General features: G+C 43.5%; 1 protein-coding gene across 1 annotated transcript in view; it reads left to right on the forward strand.

Moving 5' to 3' along the window:
* LOC135213016 (DNA-directed RNA polymerase I subunit RPA2-like) overlaps positions 1 to 23,522 on the forward strand; it is a gene marked incomplete in the record, with an annotated part of 200,881 nt that overhangs the window by 9,516 nt on the left and 167,843 nt on the right. Inside the window, 3 exon segments of the mRNA XM_064246825.1 lie at positions 12,842 to 12,978; positions 13,877 to 13,909; positions 13,911 to 14,021. Of these exon segments, the coding sequence (XP_064102895.1) occupies positions 12,842 to 12,978; positions 13,877 to 13,909; positions 13,911 to 14,021 (281 nt within the window).

Genomic DNA, 23,522 nt, shown 5'->3' on the forward strand with positions numbered 1-23,522 from the left:
AGAGGCATGATGCTGACCAATAGGAGAGCAGGATCATATGGCGGTGACTAGCATCAGGAACCAATGGGAGAGCGGAGGATGTGCGAGTCTACTCAGTTGGGCGGCGCGCGAGTTTTAAAATTGTTCTTGGTGGTCCGGCCGGGCGAATCTTGGGACTTTACAGTAACACCCTTTCGTAACTTGAATTTTTTTCGTAAGTTGGGACTTTCGTATGTTGAGTTCCACTGTATTATATATAACCCTCTTCCCCCTCTTCAACTAGTATCTACTTTTTAACCCTCCTCCCAGATGTTACAGTACACTATTCAGTTGGATGACTTCATATTGATTGGTCTTGAGGATGCTCACTTCCATATTCTTGTACATTTTTCTTTGAGGAAATATCTTATGCTCCCTTGGTGGAGCAAGATATTTTGGTTTAAGGGTATTTATTTCAGACTTACTAGGTGATCCTGGTGGGTAGGTATGTGAGAATACTACCACCGTACCTGGCGTGTCGTAAAAGGCGACTGAAAGGACAGCTGCTGCCTTGCAGTCATACTTTTTAGCAAAAGGTTAGGCCCACCGCAGATAACTGTGGAAACTGCTGCCTTGCAGTCTTACTTTTTAGTAAAAGGCTAGGCTCACTGCCAATAACTGGTTGATGACAGAAAGGGCATGCAGTCATAAAAATCCCCTTTGCCAAACAGTAAATCATGCATGATTATGCCTTTGATAGAAGGCAATGGAGAGGGCGCTTCAGGCAACCGACCCCTTAATGTAGGGGATAACGGTGAGAAAGAAGAAGATTTCAGCCTGACTAGTATAGTTTTTCTAACAAGAAGGTGTATTAACAGAGTTGTAGGTAAATCTTCAAGAGATTTATACCTTTACTGCTGTTTTTGTTCATGGTTTTACTTGACATGAAGTCAGTAAAAACTCTACTGTCTCTTTTTACTGAAGAATATTATTCTCTCTGCCTGCACTTTCACCTCGAGTTTCCAGTATTGCTATCTGTAACTGAATTAAGAGTCAAGGTGAGAAATCTAAATGCATTCTCAGGAGGGTGGAAAGGGAGGCTGCTTCTTCTGCATTCTGGAGACATTAAGTAGTACAGTGTTCCCCCATGTTCGCAGGGGATGGGTACCAGAAAACCCCCCCCCCCCTGCGAATAGCTAGATCCGCGAATAGTTGAAACCCTGATAAAGATGCTTAAAATGCCTATTTTGTTTGTTAAAACTGAGGAGGGAACCCCCCTCCCCCCCAAAAAAAAAAAAATGATATATTTGTTTTTTTTGTTTTAAATAGTTTATCATGGAATTTATTTTTTATACAGTGGTACCTCGAGATATGAAATTAATCTGTTCCGAGGTGGCCTTCATATCATGAGTTTTTCGTATCTTGGCCTGCATTTTACATGTAAAATGGCTAATCCGTTCCAAGCCCTCCAAAACACCCCAGTAAATTTCATAATAGTAAACGCAAAAGTAACCTATAAACAATGAAATACTACGACAATTTGGACCATTCAATACCTAACTTAATACGTACTGCTAATTACCTGTAAATAAAGTGTATTAGTGTACGTGGTATACAAGAAATACTGTACGTACATACGTACGTATGTAGTAAAATGTGAAAGCTTACCTTTCGAGAGAGGCTATCGAAAGTGGCGACAGAGGAGGAGGACAAACGGCAGATACGTACGTACACCTAACTTTACGAAACATAAAAAATGTAAGGAAAACATAATAAACTTTACGAAACACATTAACAAACTGTAAACACTTAACTTTACAAAAAAACTTAAAATTAAATTGTTTTTTTCTTTTTTTGATTTAAAAATTTTCTTTTTCTACTTTTTTATATATTTTTTTTTTTTTTTTTTTTTTTTTTCTTAAAAATTTCATCTTATTCACCACTTTCAACTTACTGTTTTTTAGTATCACTTGGTTCTTCCTTTTTGCTTACTATCCTACTAAAGGCCTCTTTAAAAAAATAACTATCCAAGGAAGATTGCTTCTGCCTACTTTTGACAATGTTCCTGAAACGACTCGGGCAAACGTCATCGAACTGTGCAAGCATACGACCTATGTAAGCCTTTTCGGGGTGTCTCTTTTCTATGAATGATTGCACCTTATGGAAAGCAGCTAGAACATCCTTTATTTCTGCCGTTGTCATAGAGTCGTCGTCCTCCTCCTTCTCCGCGGCTAGAGAACTCCTCTTGAACGACGTTATGTTGCATGACACCCAAACTCCTTCAGGTCATCCGTCGTAAGCTCCTCTTGGTGCTCCTCGAGAAGGTCGTTGATGTCGTCCTCGTCGACGACCAGCCCCATGGACTTGCTGAGTGCAACAATCTCGTCAAGATCTGGTTGCAAAACAGTTTCAGGATCGTCAACTGTTTCTGAATCTGCAGCACAGCTTCGCCCACGTCGAATCCTTTGAAGTCTCGGGTGGATATGGCATCAGGCCAGAGTTTCCTTCACGAGAAATTCAATGTTCACCTCGAAACATCCTGCCAAGATTGATCGATGAGTCGGATGCATATGACGATATCAAAATGCTCCTTCCAAATTCATGCAAGGTGAGGTTTTGTGGTATCAGTGATGTCAAAACATCTCTTAGAAAAGATGTTTCGTATACAGCTCCTTGAAGTTCAATATCACTTGCTGGTCCATGGGCTGGAGGGGAGGGGTGGTGTTAGGTGGAAGATAAAGAACCTTGATGAAGGAATACTCTGCTAGGATGTCTTCCTCGAGGCCAGGAGGGTGAGCAGGGACATTGTCCAACACCAGCAGGCATTTCAGAGGGAGGCGCTTGCTTCTCTTCCAAGAATTTCTTCACTGTCGGGCCGAAACACAGATTTACCCACTCGGTGAACAAAAGCCTCGTTACCCAGGCTTTCGCATTAGCCCTCTACATCACTGGAAGCTTCTCCTTGAGAATTTTGTGGGCCTTGAAGGCTCGAGGAGTCTTGGAATGACAGACCAGTATGGTTTTCACCTTGCAATCCCCACTGGCATTGGAACAAAGTGCGAGCGTAAGCCTGTCTTTCACTTGGAGGAATAATGGTAGGAGACGCCCCGCATGGGTCAAACTGTTTAGTAAAGTGAAGCCAGTTACCGCGTGGCAGCCACGCCCAGGACTGGCAAAAGAGAGACCAAACCATAAGGATTAATAGAAAATGCTTCAGTTACTTTCCCATCTTTTATTTTCATAATGCGTCTTTTCATGGCATAAATGGAGGCGAAAAGTGTTAGACATTTTGTTCATGAAACTTACCTGACAGATATATATATAGCTGTATTCTCCGAAGTCCAACAGAATTTCAAAATTCGCGGCACGCGTCAGTGGGCGGCCAGTGGTAGTACCCATTCCCGCCGCTGGGAGGCGTATATCAGGAACTATTCCCATTTTCCTATTCATATTTTTTTCTGTCGCCGGTCGGTAAACAACTGTTTTACAGACCTCCGCCTAGGATTTTGAAACTTCATTAGCCGCTTAAGTATCCTAATTATTCTTTCGATTATTGACTGGGATTTGTGGCTAGGCATACGCTATCGTAAATTTTTTCATTGCATTTGATGTCTGAAGCTAGTTAGCCTAGTTTCAGACTTTGTTGTCTGCATGGGGTAAGGTGAGGCTACCGGAACTTTCGGTAGACACTCGCTTAGTATATATGACGTTTACATGTTTTCTTTGCATAAGTTCAATGTAATTAGTGTAATGTGTGACTGATTACGGAAGAAGTAGGATTCATGTACGCATTTTAGAGCGGGTTAGAATCAGGAGTTTTTCCTCCACAGTAAACAGAAGTTAGAAATAATGAACCTTCTAACCTCCTGTAGATTTTATTTTGCCTAACCCTGTGGTATGGCTTACGGGCCTAGAAGAAGTGTCTGCTAGAGGATTACATCAAGTAATCTTAGACTAAAGTGCTCGCTCTCCAATCAGTGTTGTGAAGTGTTGTGCCCCTTGTGTTGTGGAGGGGGCGTCAGATCGGCCCCATAATGCCTCTAGGCCTGGACCTCTGTCGGACTCCCAGGACTCAGGGAGAGGGCATGTCGAAAGCCGCAAGAGGGTTACGGGGGCTCCCCACCGATCTGGCGTCCCTTCGGCAGAACCTGTTTGACGCTGCCCAGGCTGCTAAAGATCGTGCACGTGCACGAATCTTGAAGGATTGCTTCTCGTCCTCCGAGGCGTCCTCCCCGCCCGCAAGGGTTGGAGCTCTCGGAAGGACTCGCGCCCTCTAATAAGAAGCTTTAGAGAAGAGGACGCTTCACGTCCTCTCTGTCGTCAGGAGGGAACGTCAGATCGGCCCCATAACGCCTCTAGGCCTAGACCTCTGTCGGACTCCCAGGACTCAGGGAGAGGGCATGTCAAAAGCCGAAGGATGGGTTACGGGTTTTTCATGTTGATCTGGCTTCCTTTCGGCAGGTCCTGTTGTCGCTTCCCAGGCTGCCGAAGATCGAGCACGTGCACGAATCTTGAAGGATTGCTTCTCGCTCCGAGGGCGTCCTCCCCACACAGGGGTTGGAGCTCTCGGAAGGACGCGCCTCCTAAAGAAGCTTTAGAGAAGAGGACGCTTCACGTCCTCTCTCTCGTCACGAGAGGATGAAACAGTAAAGAGACCACATTTACCCTTTTCGAAGAATGCGCTGGCTCTTTTCCTAAGGGACATATTAAGGAGGCTCATTCATCTTTCCAGAAGAGTGATTTGAGCCTCCTGCGAGTGAACGCTCGTTTATACATTATTAAGGAGGCTCATTCATCTTACAGAAGAGTGATTTGAGCCTCCTGCGAGTGAACGCTCGTTTTATACATTATTAAGGAGGCTCATTCATCTTGCCAGAAGAGTGATTTGAGCCTCCTGCGAGTGAACGCTCATGAAGTTAGAGCTGTTTCAACCTCGCTAGCATTCCAAAAGAATTTGGTAATCAAGGACATTCTAGATTCCACCTTTTGGAGGAGCAACTCAGTATTCGTCTCCTCTCCTCATGGCGCTCCGTATACGTTATGTAACGTTCGCTTTACTCGAAAAAACAAGCTAGATTAAGTTTGACGTCCGGCAAGCTGCTTTGCACAGTACAAACAACTTATGTCTCTGGTTCGGCATAAGAAGGGCAATTTAGAAGTGAGGAAGCTTTTGGAGGTGTTCGACGTCCTATAAGTAGAGACATTCTCCAGGACGCTCGGCAAGCACCTTGCGAGGGTGTCTTTCGGACGCTCGGCGTTCCTTTGCTGAGTGCGTTTCTGGAGATGTTCTTTTGCATTACTAAGACGCAAGTTGTCGCACAGGCGGCCACTGTCTTGTAAGAAGGTTTGAAGGTCTTTAAGGCCCGTGTTGAAGACGAAAGCCATAAGTTCTTCCTTAGTGTTCACACACTTCAGGAGCGGCTTGCGGCTCTCCATGGAGACTCGCATGAGGACGTCCCTTGAAAATATTCAACGTCATACGCAAAACGCGGTTCGTCATAACATTGAGATGTTGGCAAGGTCGCTCGCCAGGACGCCTCTTGGCGGGCCTTGCATGCATCAGGGCGCTCAACGAGTTCCTCTCTGAAACGTCGTTCAGAAGACTTGGTGTTCTCTGCTCAGACACGCTCGTAGCTAAGCATGAGGACGCTCAGCAGGACGCTTTCCAGGACGCTAAGCAGGACGCTTATGAGGAGGCACGCTTATGAGGATTGCTTTTGTGAACATTCGCCAGGACGCTTCGGTGGAAGCTAGGCAGGACGCTTTGCGAGAGAAAAGAACTTTTAGAAGGCGTCTTGATTTGCTGTTCAGGACCGTTTTTATTTAGGACGCTTGACGCTTTCTAAACGCTCGTCAAGAGGAGGTTTTTTCAGGACTCTCCTCAGGACATTCCTTTACAGAAATTTTTAAAAAAGGATTCGGAGTTAGCGGAGAGACATACCCGAATTTTTTTTTTTCTTCGAGCCCTCTTTCCTCTTCATCGATTTCTCTGAGAATCGGGAAGATTTATATACTCGGATTCCTGGGTGACTTTCGGTCAGGTTAAAGGGTTTTCCCCTATTAAGCAAGTGCTAATAGTTTTGTCAAGTAAGGACGTTTTTCCCCATGGTCAAGATACTAACGTTTTGTCATTTAAGGGGGTGGGGGACCCCTCATAAATGGGGTAGTTCTCATTGACATAGATTTTAACGTTTTTATCGTTTAAGCGGATAAACTCATTAACAAATTCCGGAAGAGCTCTCATTCATTTTCAGAGGCTCATCCGGGGAGTAAGAGAAAGACTTGTAGACTAGATCCAGGAAGTCTTATGTCCAATATCATAAGAACATTGAACGGTCCTTTTCGATCCTCGGTTCTCTCTTGATGATCTCTATTCGAATATTACTCCCTTTTCTTGGCAAAGAGTCTTGGCAAAGAGTCAAGGAGTTCTTTTAAAAAGTCTCATTCATTAGAACGTGGACAGTCGTTTTCCTTTCTTTCTCTCTCCTCGTCGAGGAAAGATGTAGTAGAGAATTCGATGTTCAAATTACTACAATACTTACGTAGTTTATCTTAGCGTCATTTTGCTAACGCATGGGTCAAGTCATATACGCCTATCGTATTTACCTCTGAGGATAGAAGCCGAAAGAACTGTTGTTCTAATGTATTTATTTGACACTCCCTTCAACCTTCCAAGAGTTTTCGGAGTAAGAATAACTATTCAGGTATTGTTACGACAACACCAACTCAGATTCTGTATTTAGCGAATTTTGTTTCGTTTAAATATGCCTGCTTGAGAGTTTCCTTTTGCTCGATAATTTCATACCTATCCCTTCGTAAAAGGAGTAGCTGGCAACTCAGGCAGATAGTGCGAGACGATGAACAAGGCTGCTGTTACTGTGATCTACGCAGTACCGGCTAGCTCGGTGTCATGCGCGGTTTGTTACCTCTCTCTGCCCTACAATCATGGATTTTAGCCTCTGGTTGAGGAAATTTCTAGTAATCATGAATGAACATGCCTTCCGTTTACTTAGAAAATTTCAACAAGATATCTCTTATACTTGTTCGGTGCGGCAGAATTCTGTACGAATCTACCGCGGCATAGCACTATAATAATGCTCTCCTGCTTATGCAAAGCGCAGCCTTATTTAGGGAAGGAAGCAGGCTGAGTGAGGGAATGGATGAGTTTGCTGGGGACCATTTCCTCGCTGGAGAAGCTTGTTTTCCCTGAATAACAGCAATTCAGACTCTACAATTTTTTCCTCACGAAGAAATTGGAATAACATCAAATATCTTGTAATAATTCTAATTTTCTCTCAACGGCTTGAGGATCACCTCGGGTGAAAGCGAGAGGGTGCCAGACATCCGAACAGAGGAACAGATGTTCTGGTACATTGTCTGAAAGAATTGGAAGCCAAATTGGTCGGCTCTCCAGTTCCTCGAAGGGTGAGTTTGGATCGAGTGGCCCAAATCATCTCGGATAATTTTCTCAGCTCTCTCATAGCTCAAGAAGAGAGAATTGGTTATGGGCTTGGGCACGGAACGTAACGATCCTCAAGAGGTTCGTTAAACTAGTGCACGTCCGTGCGGGTCTTCTCGATCGAAGGCAACAACTACTGACGTCTGAGTAAATCCTCACTTAGAAGTAGTCGAAAGTGAGGAGAGACTGAGGGCGTCCTTTCGTTAAGTTTTTCGTAATGTTGAAGACGAAGGAGCTTCCTCTTAAGTTGTTCCCTTATTCATGATCCTAGAGGATTAGCTTTAGTCACCACATGTTGGCCTCTAAGAGGTTGGATTCACAGAGGTCAGGTAATTCAGAGAATTTGTCCCAAAGACCCTTCCCGAGAGAATCGGTGTAATAACATCGTCACTTAGTGAAGTTTCTAATATCTCTCCTCTCGGAGTCTGAAGGCGTTCAGACTATCGAGAAGCGATAAGATCTTCAAGATTATGGCAGTCTCTTGGCCAAGGCAAAGCAGTGCTGCCTATTTTCAGTGTTCAATCGGTGCGGGCCGTTTCTGGAGATAGTGAGGGAAAGACTGTTCCTCCAAATCGACTCTGTGAATTTCTTTATGGTTCTATCTTCCGTATGAAGTATGAGATAAGATAGAAGTCCTAACTTGTAGAATATGCAAATATGTTTGTTGACAGCCTCTAGGCTCAGAGATTCGGTTCTGTCAAACAACAAAGCTTCACGATCTTTGAGGTCTGAGGAGATCTTGAATTCTCTGGATCGCAGGTTCCGGCATGGAACTTAGACGTAGTCTGAGTTTCTGATGCAAAAGCATTTCGAACCTATCCTTTCTGCGAACTTAATCCACGTGACAGAAAGCTAACATTCTAACCGCTCTAGCCACGGCAAAGAGGGTTAGGAGCTTTTAGCCATCATCAGAGGTTTTTAGCTTTAAAGGACATAATGCGGTCTGTCCTCTAAGCCTTCCGTTCTTGATAAGAACGAAAACCTGTCTAACCCTTGACCCGAAGGCTTGGAGACCAAGGGTATGGCACAAATTATTGGGCAAGGGCATTAGAGAGTCCTGTGCCCTGTCGGGTCTCTGAAGTTTTATCTTGATAAAACTATAGAAAGTCGAGGTCAACGGACAATCTGCGGTGTTTCCGTAAAAGACCAGACTGGTTCATGTCCAAGAACACCCTGGCATTATAGTCAAGGAGTTCTTTTAAGAAGTCTCATTCATTATGTTTGCATAAAGATTGAGATTTTTTCTTAATATGAATGCTCAAGAGGTGAGGGCGCGGCTCGGAAGCATTTCAACAAAGCATGACACTCAGTAACATCCTGAGTGCCACGCTTTGAAGCGAAGCAACTCTGTGTTCGCTTCACACTCCCCGACGGGATGTGAAGACGACATTTGAGATCTGTAAGTCGCTAGGACCATACATATCCGTAGATATATTATTGGGGGCAGCAAGCAACACGAATCCTATCCTATAGAAAGGGATAGGTGTGCTTTTAACTTTGAAGGGTTGGTCGCTTGAGGCGCGTTCCTTTTTCTTTAGCCTAGAAGTTATGGAACTAACTTTGATAGGTTAGGTCAGGTGGTGGTTTTAGCTTCGTTGCCCTCAGAAGTATGGTCATATGGTCTAGTCACATTGTGGTCACGCCCCGTTGACAGATCATCTAGAGCGCACCAGCATTACAGGTCTCTACCTCGCTGGCAACTCTAGTACGCAGAAGCAGACTTTGGTGACAGTAATCACGAAGTCGGCTATGCTAACAGGTGAGGAACCAAAATGTATATCATCTACTAATTTAGTTTTTCCCAAAAAAATCCTATTCTGTCTCTCCCACCATCCGAAGGTGGGATTCAGCGATATTATATTATCTGTCCAGGTAAGTTTCATGAACAAAATGTTATTGTTAATAATACAATTAAGTTTGTTCATACTTACCTGGCAGATATATATAATTAAAGTGCCCACCCACCTCCCCTCAGGAGACAGTGGCACTGATAAAAATATGATAGAAAATGGGAATAGTTCCTGATATCCGCCTCCCAGCGGCGGGAATGGTACTACCACCTGGCCGCCCACTGCTGTGCCGCGAATTTTGAAATTCTGTCGGACTTCGGAGAATACAGCTATATATATATCTGCCAGGTAAGTATGAACAAACTTAATTGTATTATAACAATAACATTTTATCTTTCTTTTAAAGAACATAGTTTATTATTTCATCATACATAATACCTTACTTTATTACTCATAAATACAATAAAAAATTTTCATAATCTTATATACATATAACCTATTACTGGCACAAATTTAAAGCTATTCTTTTTATGTTTGCTAATTCCCTAGTCCTTACTGCTTATTATCGCCTACTATTAGGAATTATTGACGGCTAAAATGAATTAACTTAGTATATATCTGGCGACTCTTTCCTGCGACCTACGATTGAAGTTTAGCAGTAATCTGCTTACCAGCATAATTATATCTCACTTACAAATATTTTTTCAGTAATTGTTTTAATCAATAAGTGCAAGTGATTGTCCAATGGTTGTGTATCATACATGTGATAATCGAACTCTGAAAATATGTTTTGCCCCTGTAAGCTGCAATACTGAACTAACTAATTTATGGAAGTTAACTCTCCCAGTGTTTGTTTGCAGGACAACACCTTTCCCTCATATTTTTTTTTGCATGTATTGCATATATCAATAACATCATTTGATGGATACACCAATTTTCCTTTGGTTTTTAATTTGATGAGGGTGTGAAGAAAATTAGCGTCTGTTAACGTTATTGCATCAATGCAGACCTCACACTGTAAAGACTTTTTTAACTTAAAACAACAAAGCTTGCAATATAAGCTTGTATTTTATTTGAACATTTTGACAATTGGTAATGGTTTGGAATATAATCATAATCATATTCCTTGTCATCTGAATATGCTTCTTGAACTTCTAAAATTCAATGTCTTGAAACAAAAGCATTTATATGCCTTACTGCAACCTACTCTTTTATGCTGCTTGAAGCAGTTAATATGGGCACCGACTCTGATGGCAAGCAGTTACCACAAATGATATCCATTAAGTCATTATGTACAAGTAGCCTTTTGTAAAGCAGCAGAGAATTGTCTCGCTGTTTGATTATCATTATGGCCTCCCATACTTCTTACTTGACCAATATGATCCTGACTGAATTTGTAGGTCATCAAAAATTGCAAAGGCCCACCATCTAATGCAATACAGGTTTTTGTACAGAATCTGAAGACTTCGTATGCAATAAAGAAAGCCAATGAAACCAGTTTTTCGATCTTATTTTAAGATGTCTTTACCATCCTGAAGTCTCAAAGATCTGATATATGTTTCTGCTTTTATTAGAAAATCCTTAATATTACTTGCATTATTCTGATGGAAATGGGCTTTTAAATCTTTGGCATTTAGATTTTGAGAATTTGATATGTCAAATAAGGTGTTGAATACCATAATGAATTCAATAGTAGCTTCACTTCCCTCAAATTCACTTATTTTTCCATCAAGGCATTATAGTTTCAGTAAACGTGTTAACTTTCTGCGGATGAAATGGAGTAGAAATTATGTGTACCGTAAGCAGAGGAGTATGCATACAAGAAAACTAAAAGATCGAAGTAAAATAACATAAGTATCAAAATAAAAAGTGTTACACCTTAGTCATCACAAGTCGTGTACATACGGTCGACCCAGGGATTCAGTTGCCAGTCCCAATATGGCGGCCAGCGACCTGAGTGGCTTCACTCATCCCGCAGTAAGGCGTCTCCTACCATTATTCCTCCAAGTTTTTCTTTTCATAGGCTTATGCCCGGGTAGCTTCTTCTCTTCCTGTGTGATGTACGTCCGACGAGGCATTTTTTTTCCAAAAAGGCCAGTCTCATCACAGTTGAAGACTTGCTGAGAAACTGTAGCCTTCCTTGATCATCATCTTGTCGAACGACTTTTTAAAGGCTTCCATGTCCGAGCTGGCCGCCTCCCGAATGGATGCCAGTCCATTTACGGAATTTCTTGAACCACCCATGCGAAGCCTTGAATGCTGGGTTGGCATTGATGTCCCTTCTCCTCCGTCGTCTTCGGCCTGGGCAATCAAATCACCGAAAATAGCGCTGGCCTTGTGGCAGATTGCCGTCTCGGTTATCGTATCGCCAGCGATTTCTTTGTCTTTTATCCAGACAAGAAGAAGCCTTTTCCATTTCATCGTGCACGTGGGTCCTCTTGCTGGACAAAATAGTGACGCCCTTGGAAGGTGTAGCTGCTTTGATGACATCCTTCTGCTTAAGGATGGTGCCTATTGCCGACGGATTTTCGGTTGTATTCCTTGGCGATCACACCTCAATTGCATACCAGCTTCATACTATTTAATTATCTCCATCTTCGTCTCCAAAGAAAGCATCCTCTTCTTTCCGTGAATTTCAACTTCTTGGGACCCATGACTACGTATATGCTGTACGTAATTGTTAGTAGTACGTATACATATGTAGTAAAGTTCTCACACAACATGATAAAGTATACTACAACTAAATCACTAACGAATTTACATTAATAAACGAAATTGTTAGAACGAACGAATACCGTGGTGCATACGATACAGGTGATGCCGTGCAGTGGCCGAAGAAGCACGCCGCTACATAGATGCATCATGGGAGGGATGCTTACCAATAGAGAGAAGGATCGCATGGCGGTGACTAGCATCAGGAACCAATGGGAGAGCGGAAGGATTGTGGCGAGACTACTCAGTTGGCGGGGCGCGCGAGTTTCAAAATTGTTATTGGTGGTCCGGGCGAATCTCGCACTTTACAGCAACAACCTTTCGTATCTTGAACAATTTTCATATGTGAGCCCGTAAATTTTTTGTATTTGCTTCCGTATCTCGAGTTTTTCGTAAGTTGAGCCTTTCGTATCTCGAGATACCACTGTACTTGGTTTTGTTTTACAGTGTTATCACAAGAAGTGCATTTTTTCATGAAATTGATAAAAAAAAGGAATTTGTGGGTATTTCTCAGAAAAATACCGCAAATAGGCAAATTTTCCTTGAATAATTGGGGTGTATATGTTCCAGAGAGAAATCTGCAAATACAGGGGTTCACTGTAATTGGTTTGTATGTGAAAAAACTAATTATGTATTGTTAGGAATTAGATGTTTGAAAATATGATACTGAAGGATTCTTCACATCCTCTTTAAGTTTCTGAGAAGTTTGGCACAGATGTATGAAATATTTTGTAAAAACAATGGGTTTGTATCGAAATACATACATATATAAATTGATTTTTTAAAAGAATTTATGTGTTGACAGTAGTGAATTGTTTCCTTTAGTTGATTTTCCATGCTAATACCTAATGATTCCAGCTTTTCTCTTCATCTTGATTGTTTTATCCACAGGATGTTGTGTCTGCTTTACCTCATGGTGAAGCATTCAACTACTTTTTAGGAGAAGGCCTTGATTCAGTCCTTGCTGAATTTGATAATGTGGAGTTTACCCTCGGTGAAGATGAACCTGTTTCTCTGTCGATCTGTAAGTATTTCTTACCTTATCTTCGTTATGCACTAGTAACATATACAAAGGCACTAGCACAGCAAGTATGTCTTAAAAGGTCACATGAGCTCTTCCTAACCTATGGAAGTGCCACTGCTTTGCAGAATTTGAGGCTTGCAGCATAATGTACAAATAGGAATCAATAGGTTATGTAGTTTCCACACTTTTATGATTTCATATCACTGGGAACCAAAAGGGATGAACCAAAATATATTTACAGAAATGAAAACTAATACTGTGGTGGGTCACAGGTAGCCGTGGCATTCTGGTATACATGCCCCGTGACCTGGTATAGATGCCAATAGTCCCTGGATCTCACAAGTGTAATTTTAATTCTACCGTTTTCCAGCTTGGCGCTAGTAATCCTAATGTTAAGACCTCAGGTTTTGTTAGTTATGAAAAATACAAATTAGTTACAAATTTGGTATTTTTGTACAGAGATCATGGAAAATAATTTGTGTAACAGGTAATTTTTTAAAATTCAGAAACACCAATAAAACAGCCCTATGGATTATAGCAAGTTATCCCGTGCACTGAATGATAGTCAGTGAAAAAAGGAATAGTGAATACAGTATAAGACAAAAATGGGAAAGGTTGCCATACTTTTTTTTTTACTTTAAACTGTTGGAGACAATCTTCTTTTGATTTTTAGGATCTGACACACTTCAAAAATATAAAAAACATGCAACTGAAAATACTGTTCAAGATCTTAACTAAAAAATGTTTATTAGCTTGCTCTCAGTTAGGGGACCAGAAAGAATTTTTGCCTGTTCATGAAGTCATATCCAACTGGGTTAATTATTGATCATGCTTTGGAAATTAAATGTATGCATCTTGTATTGACTGTTAAATGATTTGAATTACAGGAAGTTAAGATCGGTAAACCTGAATTGGGAACACATGAATCATCAGGGAAATAATTTGTATCCAAGAGAATGCATAGAGGCGGGGGTCTTCATATTCAGCTCCTTTAATGGCCACTATTATGTGCACATACAATGGCAATGCACTGTTACCAATCAGGCTGTCACTTGGAAATGTTCCTATTATGGTTAAGGTAACCATAGCTTATTTGTTTAAGGTTTAAGCCATAGCTTATTTGTTTAAGGTTAAGGTAAGGCATAGTTTATTTTGTAATCTTTCTTCTTTTTTTTAACTAGTATGTAGTATTTATCTTCCTTGGGCAAAAATAGCAAATGGGGTAAAGTGGAAGGTGGATCACCATACTATGGAGGAAGGGCAAATTTTTAAGAAGTGTGGCATATCTGTTACCTTGGAGACACAGTAAACTGTAAAGCAGGTATTGAAAGGGCATTAAGAAAAAGATTGTGGTGAGAAGACCATGTTATGAATGCGCTATTAAAAGAGAGATGCGTTTTGAGAAATTTACAGGTCAAGGCTGAGATGGTTGTGACATGTAATGAGAGGGCTGAGAAACAGCCAGAAAAGTAAATGACATAAATAGGAGAAAACTATAGGGATTGTCCAAGAACTCAATAAAAAATGGAACAGTTGGAGATCAGGACCAAAAGGTTTAGGGTTACAGTGGTACCACGAGATACGAAATTAATCCGTTCCGAGGCGGCCATCGTATCATGAGTTTTTCGTATCTTGGACCGCATTTTACATGTAAAATGGCTAATCTGTTCCAAGCCCTCCAAAAACACCCCACCCCAGTAGTTTCATAAAAAGCTAAATTGACCTATAAACAATGAAATACTACAACAATTTGGACCATTCAATACCTAACTTAATACATACTGTAATTACCCTGTAAATAAAGTGTATTAGTGTACATGGTATACAAGAAAACTGTACGTATGTAGTAAAATGTGGAAGTTTACCTTTTGAGTGAGGCTATATCCGAAAGTGGCGACAGAGGAGGAGGACAAACGGCAGATATATACCCTTTACACTTAACTTTACGAAACATAAAAAAATGCAAGGAAAACATACATAAACTAAACTTTACGAAACATTAACAAAACTGTAACACTCAAACTTTACAAAAAACTAAAGTAGAATATTTTTTTTTTTCTTTTTTTAATTTTTACATTTTATTTTACTTTTTTATACTTTAGGTTTTTTTTTTTTTTTTTTTTTTTTTTTTTTTACAAAATTTCAACTTCATCACCACTTTCAACTTTCTGTTTTCTGGGCTCAGCTCGTGTCGGCCTATGAAAGGATCCTTAATATCATTCTTTCTAGGTAAAATTAATCTAAAATTACCAGAGAAAAACAAAATTAAGAAATGTCAGTAAAACTGACTCGCTCACATCTTAAAAACGAGTGTCGGTATGGTAATAGGGGCGAGTGGGAACACTACCACGAGACATTCACCAATTAGAACTTCCCAATCAGAATCCCCACAAGAGAGCTGATACCAACGGGCGCTGCGGCCGCTACTACTACTACTAGAGGGAGACGCCACGGACAGCAGCGCCCCTAGCGGGTCATCCTTCTATAATTAGCGCCAGCGTTCAGACGCAATTTCTTTCTTGTTGGCTTGTTGCTATTACGAGGAATTTTATCACCATTCATCATGGAACGTTCTGCCATCGCAACGGCTAAGTTAAGTGCCTCATAAGTAATGTTTTACTGTATTTTTGTTTTCCGGGAACCAGTATTTTCCTTCTAATAGGTCATATACGGTTTCCCGGTTGTCTCGTGGCGGCGCCATGCTGCCTCGTTAAGAATTCCCGGTCCTCCATACTGGGACTTCTTATACTTATGGGCTTACTATATTACGTTCATCGTTTTTTACATCGAGTTTTGAGCTAGGTTAGCCCCTTTACCATTTTCTCTTAGTTTGGTATTTAGGGCTATTCTTTGTTCCAGCCCAGCATCCCGGCTCTTGCTCTTCATCGGCTATCGCTGGCTCCGAGTAGGCTTTCTGTTCCTCGGAACAGTTTGCCTCCTCCTGGGCTTCTTTTTTCTTCTACTAAAAGTGTCTTTTGTCCATCTTTACGATGTAAATTTATTCTATTTAGGGTGTTAGGCTAGCCTAGGTGCGTGTCCCATGTATTGGTACAGCCTGGTTCACGTGGCCCTCCCACGGTTGTGTTTGATCGCGGCTTAGGCCACTTGCGGTCACGTGTTTCCATCGCACCTTCCCCTTCCCCTTCCCTCCCTACCAGGTATAGGGAGGCGCTGGGGACCCCTTGGTTGTCATGACAACCTCAGTTGCCTTCCTCTCTCTCTGAGGTGGCCAGGGGTTCCTCCCAGCGGGGGGTATAGGGCGACCTAATCATAGGGTACCGAGTCTCCGAGCGGGTAGTTGTTGAGACGGGGAGGAGTAGGCCAACCCCCCCCTCTCTCTCTCCCGCCGTGTTACGCCGAGACCCTCCCCCCCCTTCCCCAGTTGCTCAGCCACCTTCCCTTTCTATAACGAACGGAGCCTTCCGTCGCAGCCGGGGCACCTTTTGGTTATAGATTACTGGCTCCGCCAGCGGGCGGGGTGGTCACTACTAGTGGTCGGTTGCTTGCCTACTATATCCTTACATCTCTCCCCCGCTACCGGAAGGGAGCTTGCTTCTTACCCGGGCACTCTTCTAGTAGACGGGTGGAGAAAGGTTGATATTATTGTTATTTTTAAGGATATACCCTAATTTTACGATGATTTGTTTATTTTTATTATTCATATGTTTACCATCCCCGCCATTATTCGTCGTGGTTTCCTTTTACCACCCACACCTGGTTGGATTCTATCTCTTGTCTCCGCCGCCAGCGGAGCAATAGCCTAGGACAACCAACCATCTTGTTACCACACGTATTATGGCGGGGCTCTGGTTTAATCTAACTTTCTCGCTCCGGCACCAGCGGAGCAACTGTTAGGCTGTAAGTGTTCTCCTGATACTCATGTATCTTTCCACTTACAGGCTACCAACTGTCAGGTCCTGGGATGCAACGCGACGTTGTACGACCCCTGCGGCACGATGAGTGCAGGTCTCACACTCCATGTGCCACGCCATACAACGATATGATCGTCTGGCACCCGGAAGCCTGCGCCATCTGCTACGACCAGTCAGTCAGCTGGCGGAGGGGTAAGTCGATTATAGGCTTCTTTATCATTTTACTAACAACTCTTAGACATAAGTTTGTTAACCCCGTTCCGCCATTAGAAGCTCATCTCACCTTCCTTTCAGGCTACTGGTGTGAGGGAGGTCGCCCTTGCTACCCTGAAAGCGTGGGTGGGCGGCTTCGGGAAGAACGCCGCCAAAGGCCAGCCTTACATCCTTGACAAGAAGCTGGCCGTCCAGATCTTCCCCGCGGGGGGCAAGTCAACAGGGTATGTTGACCCCTTGTCCGCAGCCCCTCTCATAGCCTCCATCCAGCAAGATATGCCAGCAATCTTTCGGGGTCGTAGCCACACAGGAGTCGGTCCCGGACGTCGCTACCTGGACCTCAACATCGAGCCTATGGCGGTAGGGGCAGAGGATTTGTTGGTTGAGGTAGGTGTGTCGGGCGCCCAAGGTCTTTCCTTGGGCGCTCCTGGATCTTCTCCTGTCCCTTCTTCAAGCGCTTCTTTCCAAGGCTTTGTGGGATCTGAGATCCCTACCCGCTCTCCCGCTCTCTCTGTACCCCAAAGGTGAAGGGACAGAGAGAACCGAAGACCCTAATTAAGACGACTTCTAAGAAGTCATCTTCGTCTTCTTCGACTAAGAAGTCTTCGACTTCTTACCGCTGACGCGGTGAAGGCCAAGCCGAGCTCTTCTTACTTGAAGAGTTCTAGAAGCAAGGCTTCTAAGGAGAAGGGCTCGCGCTCCCAGCCGAGCCAATGCCTTCTCCGGCCTCCAACCGCATCCACTCCGGTAACGCCGGTGGGAGGAGCGGGACCCAGCACCTTTGATCCCACTGCTTTCCTCAGCAGTGGTGATGCAACAGGTGGGCGAGATGGTCGGTTCTCAAGTCTCCTCCGCCCTGGGGACGAAATTTGAGCAGATGTTCGCACAACTGTCGAGCACTCTGTCTCAATCGGGGCCAGTCCATCCAAGATCTCTCTAACAGAGTTAGAGAGAATGAGGACCGAGTAGCTGGGCTCTCTCAGGTCCCCCTTCCAGTCTCCCCAGTGCCAAGTGCTGGTATTTTCCAGCTCCCGCCATACGACTCTCTGCCAGCTTTCTCTATGGAGAACCCATGGAGAGTAGCCACTTACGCTCCATTTAAGGATGGTATGATCTCTATCCCGGAGTGTGGAACTCGAAGGATTGAGGACTTCGAGTTTTATCCTCCGGGTTTGACGCAGCCTTTCATCGGCTATGCTAGGCTGACCGTAGCGGCTCTTACTAGGGAAGACAAGATCTCTAGGGAGGATGTTCTCTACAGTAGGGATCATGCCCAATGGGAATGGGTTCACTGCCTTGATGGACTGGGATTGTGCACAAACACCAAGCTCCAGGCCTATAAGAGTCCTTTCACTATTTTTGCGACGGAAGAGGAGGCTTCTCTTCCGTTCGCTACAAATAGTAGAGAGGACTCTTCGGCAGTCCTCAAGGATGAGCCCATGCCACAGCTAAGGGAGGCGGAGTCTACTTCTCCGCTCTTCCCAGCTTTTGGAGAATTGTGGGAGAACTTGCCAGCCACGTTCACGCTTGGCAAGCTCAAACCGGACGACTGCGCCATGGACCAGTTCGGCGAGAAGCTTCCAAGGCTGCCTGATTCCTTGATTCAGGCGGAGTTTGACGCGCGAACTAGGTTTGGCAGGTCCCTCAATTCACTGATCATAACGGAGATGGCTGCTCTCCTCTCGTATGGTACGGAACCTCTGTTTAAGATCTTGGCCAAATCCCAGCTTCAGTCGGTTCAGACGGATGCTTTCGATTTCTTCCAAGCTAGGAGGAATTGCCGAAAGCACTGTTCTGCAGGAGTGCACTATTAGGCACGAGCCTAATAGACTCCTGGCTTCTAGCATGTGGGGAGCGGATCTCTTCCAGAGTCCGCTGTAAATGAAGTACACCACGAGCTGCTAGGCTCAACCAGAGCCTTAGAGCTAGGTGGGGTATTTCATCCAAGAGGAAGCAAGAATCCGTCCCCACTGCTGGTAAGAAACCAAAGAAGTCTGGTAAAAGGTTCCAGCCTTACCAGAAACACCAGCAACAGCAGCAATTTGTTCAGGCCGTCCCGGTTACCCAACAGGGACAACCTGCTAGTTCTAAACAGAACCAGCCCATCCTCCTGCTGTCTCCTCAATCACAACCTTCGACCTCCTACGCACTCTCGCCGGCCTTCAACCCTACGTATGAAGGTCAGGGCTACCCTCCCTTTAACAAGCAATCGAGAGGTAGGGCGAGAGGCTACTTTCGCCAGCGTGGCGCAGGAAGGGCGACAAGGAGCAGGCAGTTCAGAGGAGGGCGTGGTGGTCAACCCGCCCATCAACAATGAGGCTCCCCAGGTAGAGGGAGGCTGTTCCTCTTCCGCCACAGGTGGGGGCTCAGCAATTGGGCACAGAGCATAGTGTCCAAAGGATTGGGTTGGAGTTGGATCAAAGATCCTCCTCCAATCAAATCATTCCGCCAAATACCATCAAAGGAATTGACAGATTACGCGGAGGAACTCCTTCAGAAAGGAGCTATTGCGAGAGTCAAGCATCTAAAATTTCAAGGTCGCTATTCAGCGTGCCAAAGAAAGGCTCAACAAAAAGAAGGGTAATCTTAGACTTGTCAAAGCTAAACTCTTTCATTCGTTGCGACAAGTTCAAGATGCTTACCCTCTCGCAAGTAAGGACCTTACTTCCCGCGTGGAGCCGTAACACATGCTCCATCGATCTTACAGACGCATACTATCATATCCCTATACCAGACACTTCCGCCCATTCCTAGGATTCAGGCTAGGAAATCAGACATTCTCATTCAAAGTGATGCCCTTCGGTCTGAATGTAGCCCCCAGGGTATTCACGAAAATAGCAGAAGTGGTTGTGCAGCAATTGAGACTCAGGGAATCATGGTAGCAGCATACCTCGACGATTGGTTGATCTGGGCACCAACTGTCGAGGAATGTCTCAAAGCCACCAAAAAGGTAGTTCACTTTCTGGAACATCTGGGGTTCCAGATAAACAAAACGAAATCCAGACTTACCCCGGAGTCTCGTTTTCAGTGGCTGGGAATCCAATGGGATTTGTCTTCCCACAATCTGTCAATTCCAGTGGCCAAACGGAAGGAAATAGCAAAATCTGTCAGGCAATTTCTCAAATGCAAACAAACATCAAGGAGAAACCAGGAAAGAATCCTAGGGTCCCTTCAGTTTGCTTCGGTAACAGATATCCTCCTGAAAGCAAGGCTAAAAGATATAAATCGAGTTTGGCGATCGAGAGCAAACGCCAAATCTCGAGACAAGCTGTCAGTAATTCCACAGATCCTTCGCAATCAACTCCGTCCATGGTCACAGTAAGAACTTAGCCAAGCGGGTACCCCTTCAATATCCCCTTCCAGTGTTAACCATTCACACGGATGCCTCATCTGGTCCGGGTGGGGGGGATATTCTCAGTTCAAACAGGTTCAGGGGGACTTGGTCAGTTCAATTTCGCCAGCTCCACATAAACGTTCTGGAAGCAATGGCAGTATTTCTTACCTTGAAGAGACTGCTTCCCCCGAAAAAGTCTCATCTAAGGCTAGTTTTGGACAGTGCAGTGGTAGTTCATTGCATCAACAGGGGAGGGTCCAAATCCAAGCATGTGAACCATGTCATGATAGCCATCTTTGCCCTAGCAAACAAACACAAATGGCATCTGTCCGCCACTCACCTGGCGGGGGTAAGAAATGTGATAGCAGACGCTTTGTCCCGGTCAGTTCCTCTGGAATCAGAATGGTCCCTAGACGACGGGTCATTCCAGTGGATATGCCGAGAGTCCCAGGTCTCCAAGTAGATCTCTTCGCCTCAGCGAACCACAAGCTCCCTTGCTATGTGGCCCCCACCTGGACCTCTGGCTTATGCCCACATGATGCCCTGTCGTTAGATTGGGATCAGTGGAGAAAAATTTATGTTTTTCCTCCAGTGAATCTTCTCTTGAAAGTCTTAAGCAAACTGAGGACTTTCAAGGGAATAGTAGCTCTGATTGCAACCGTACTGGCCCAAGAGCAACTGGTATCCTCTTCTTCTGGAATTGGGTCTCCGACCTCAACGGATTCCCAATCCCAAGCTGTCACAATCAGTACAAATGAGGACTGTGTTCGCTTCCTCAGGAATTCTTCAGACCCTAACTTTATGGACTTCATGAAGTTTGCGGCTAATAAAGATGCTAATATTGATCCACAAAATATTCTCTTCCTAGAATCAGATAAGAGAGAGTCAACTATTAGACAATATGACTCAGCTGTTAAAAAATTAGCATCCTTCCTGAAAGAATCAAACACTACAACCATGACAGTTAATCTAGCTATATCCTTTTTCAGATCCTTGTTTGAAAAAGGTTTAGCAGCTAGCACTATTACTACTCATAAATCGGCTTTGAAGAAGATCTTTCAGTTAGGTTTCAGATAGATCTGACTGAATCTTATTTCACGTCTATTCCTAAAGCCTGTGCTAGACTTAGACCTTCTCAAAGGCCTACTGCAGTTTCATGGTTCTTAAATGATGTCCTCAAACTAGCTTCAGATACTGACAACTCGTCTTGTACATTCATAATGCTTCTTAGAAAGACATTATTCTTATTAAGCCTAGCTTCAGGAGCTAGAATTTCAGAACTGTCGGCTCTATCCAGAGATGCGGGTCATGTGGAATTCCTCCCTCAGGAGAAGTTCTGCTTGCTCCGGATCGTAGTTTTTTGGCTAAAAATGAGGATCCTCTTGCAAGGTGGGCCCCTTGGAAAGTCATCCCATTACTTCCCAAGACCCTTCTCTCTGCCCAGTATCAACTTTAGAGCCTTTCTATCTCGTACATCCTCAAGATCCTCAGGTTCTCTCTTCATGAGAGAAAAAGGTGGTACTTTGTCAGTAAAAGGTATTAGACAACAAATCCTTTACTTCATTAAACAAGCCAATCCTGATTCATTCCCAAAGCACATGACATCAGGGGAGTAGCCACCTCAATTAATTACTTTGCAACATATGAACTTTGAGGATCTTAAAAAGTATACTGGGATGGAAATCTCCGACAGTCTTTAAACGTCATTATCTAAAGTCCTTGGAATCTTTAAAATTTTCAGCAGTAGCAGCGGGAAACATTGTTTCTCCTGATACTGTATAGTAGTCGTAGTACAGATCCAGGTCTCCTTTCTACCTACCTCATCCAACATGCCTCACCCTATCGCCATGCTACTCGGATATCCTAGCCTTAGCCGCTGAAATCATACTAGTGGATTGTCCCTTATTTTTTGCTAGGGACATCCACACTTTGTACTGATAATGTACTTCAGTGTACCTACCCCTTCATTTTTATGCTAGGGTAGGACACAATGTGTTTGTATATTTTGTAAATAATTTATCTAAGTAAATCTATTTTGTTAAAATTACACTGCATTATTATAATTTACTATGTTTACTGTAATTTTAAGTACTTTACATTACTAACTTTCTTTTATGTTACTGTTTAGAATAAGTTAGGCTTAAGTACTTAGTTTATATGCTGTAATTGATTTACTTATATTATATCCCTCATTTTACAACTGCTTTTCATTTGTCCTTTTTTCCCTTTTTTCCCTCTTGTCTGTTTCTCTGGTACTCTTTCATAGGCCGACACGAGCTGAGCCCAGAAAAGGGATTTGACGAAGGAAAAACTCTATTTCTGGGTGATTGGCTCGTGTCGCCCTATGAACCCACCCTGTATTGTTTGCCCCCCCATGCAGGACACGATGTTTTTAGATTAAGGATTTGTCCCCGTAGGGGGTCGCTGCTGTCCATGGCGTTCCTCTAGTAGTAGTAGTAGCGGCCGCATCGCCCGTTGGTATCAGCTCTCTCTTGTGGGGATTCTGATTGGAAGTTCTAATTGGTGAATGTCTCGTGGTAGTGTTCCCACTCGCCCCTATTACCATACCGACACTTCTTTTTAAGAGTGAGCGAGTCAGTTTTACTGACATTTTCTTAATTTTGTTTTTCTCTGGTAATTTTAGATTAATTTTACCTAGAAAGAATGATATTAAGGATCCTTTCATAGGGCGACACGAGCCAATCACCCAGAAATAGATTTTTCCTTCGTCAAAATCCTTTTTTGTATCACTTGGTTCTTCCTTTTTGCTTACTCCTGCTAATACTAAAGGCCTCTTAAAAAATAACTATCCAAAGGAAGATTGCTTCTCCTACTTTTCACAATGTTCCTGAAACGACTCAGGCAAGCCTTATCGAACTGCGCAAGCATATGACCTGTGTAAGCCTTTTCGGGGTGTTTTTTTCTACAAATGATTGCACTTTGTCATAGGGTTGTCCTCCTCCTCCTCGCCGCTGCTAGAGAACTCCTCTTGAACGATGTTATGTTGCATGGCCTCCAACTCCTTCAGGTCATCTGTCGTAAGCTCCTTTTGGTGCTCCTCGAGAAGGTCGTTGATGTCGTCCTCGTCGACGATCAGTCCCATGGACTTGCTGAGTGCAACGATCTCGTCAAGATCTGGTTGCAAAAACAGTTTCAGGAT

Source organism: Macrobrachium nipponense, chromosome 42, assembly GCF_015104395.2.
Source record: "Macrobrachium nipponense isolate FS-2020 chromosome 42, ASM1510439v2, whole genome shotgun sequence".
In the NCBI taxonomy this organism is placed as follows: Eukaryota; Metazoa; Arthropoda; class Malacostraca; order Decapoda; family Palaemonidae; genus Macrobrachium; species Macrobrachium nipponense.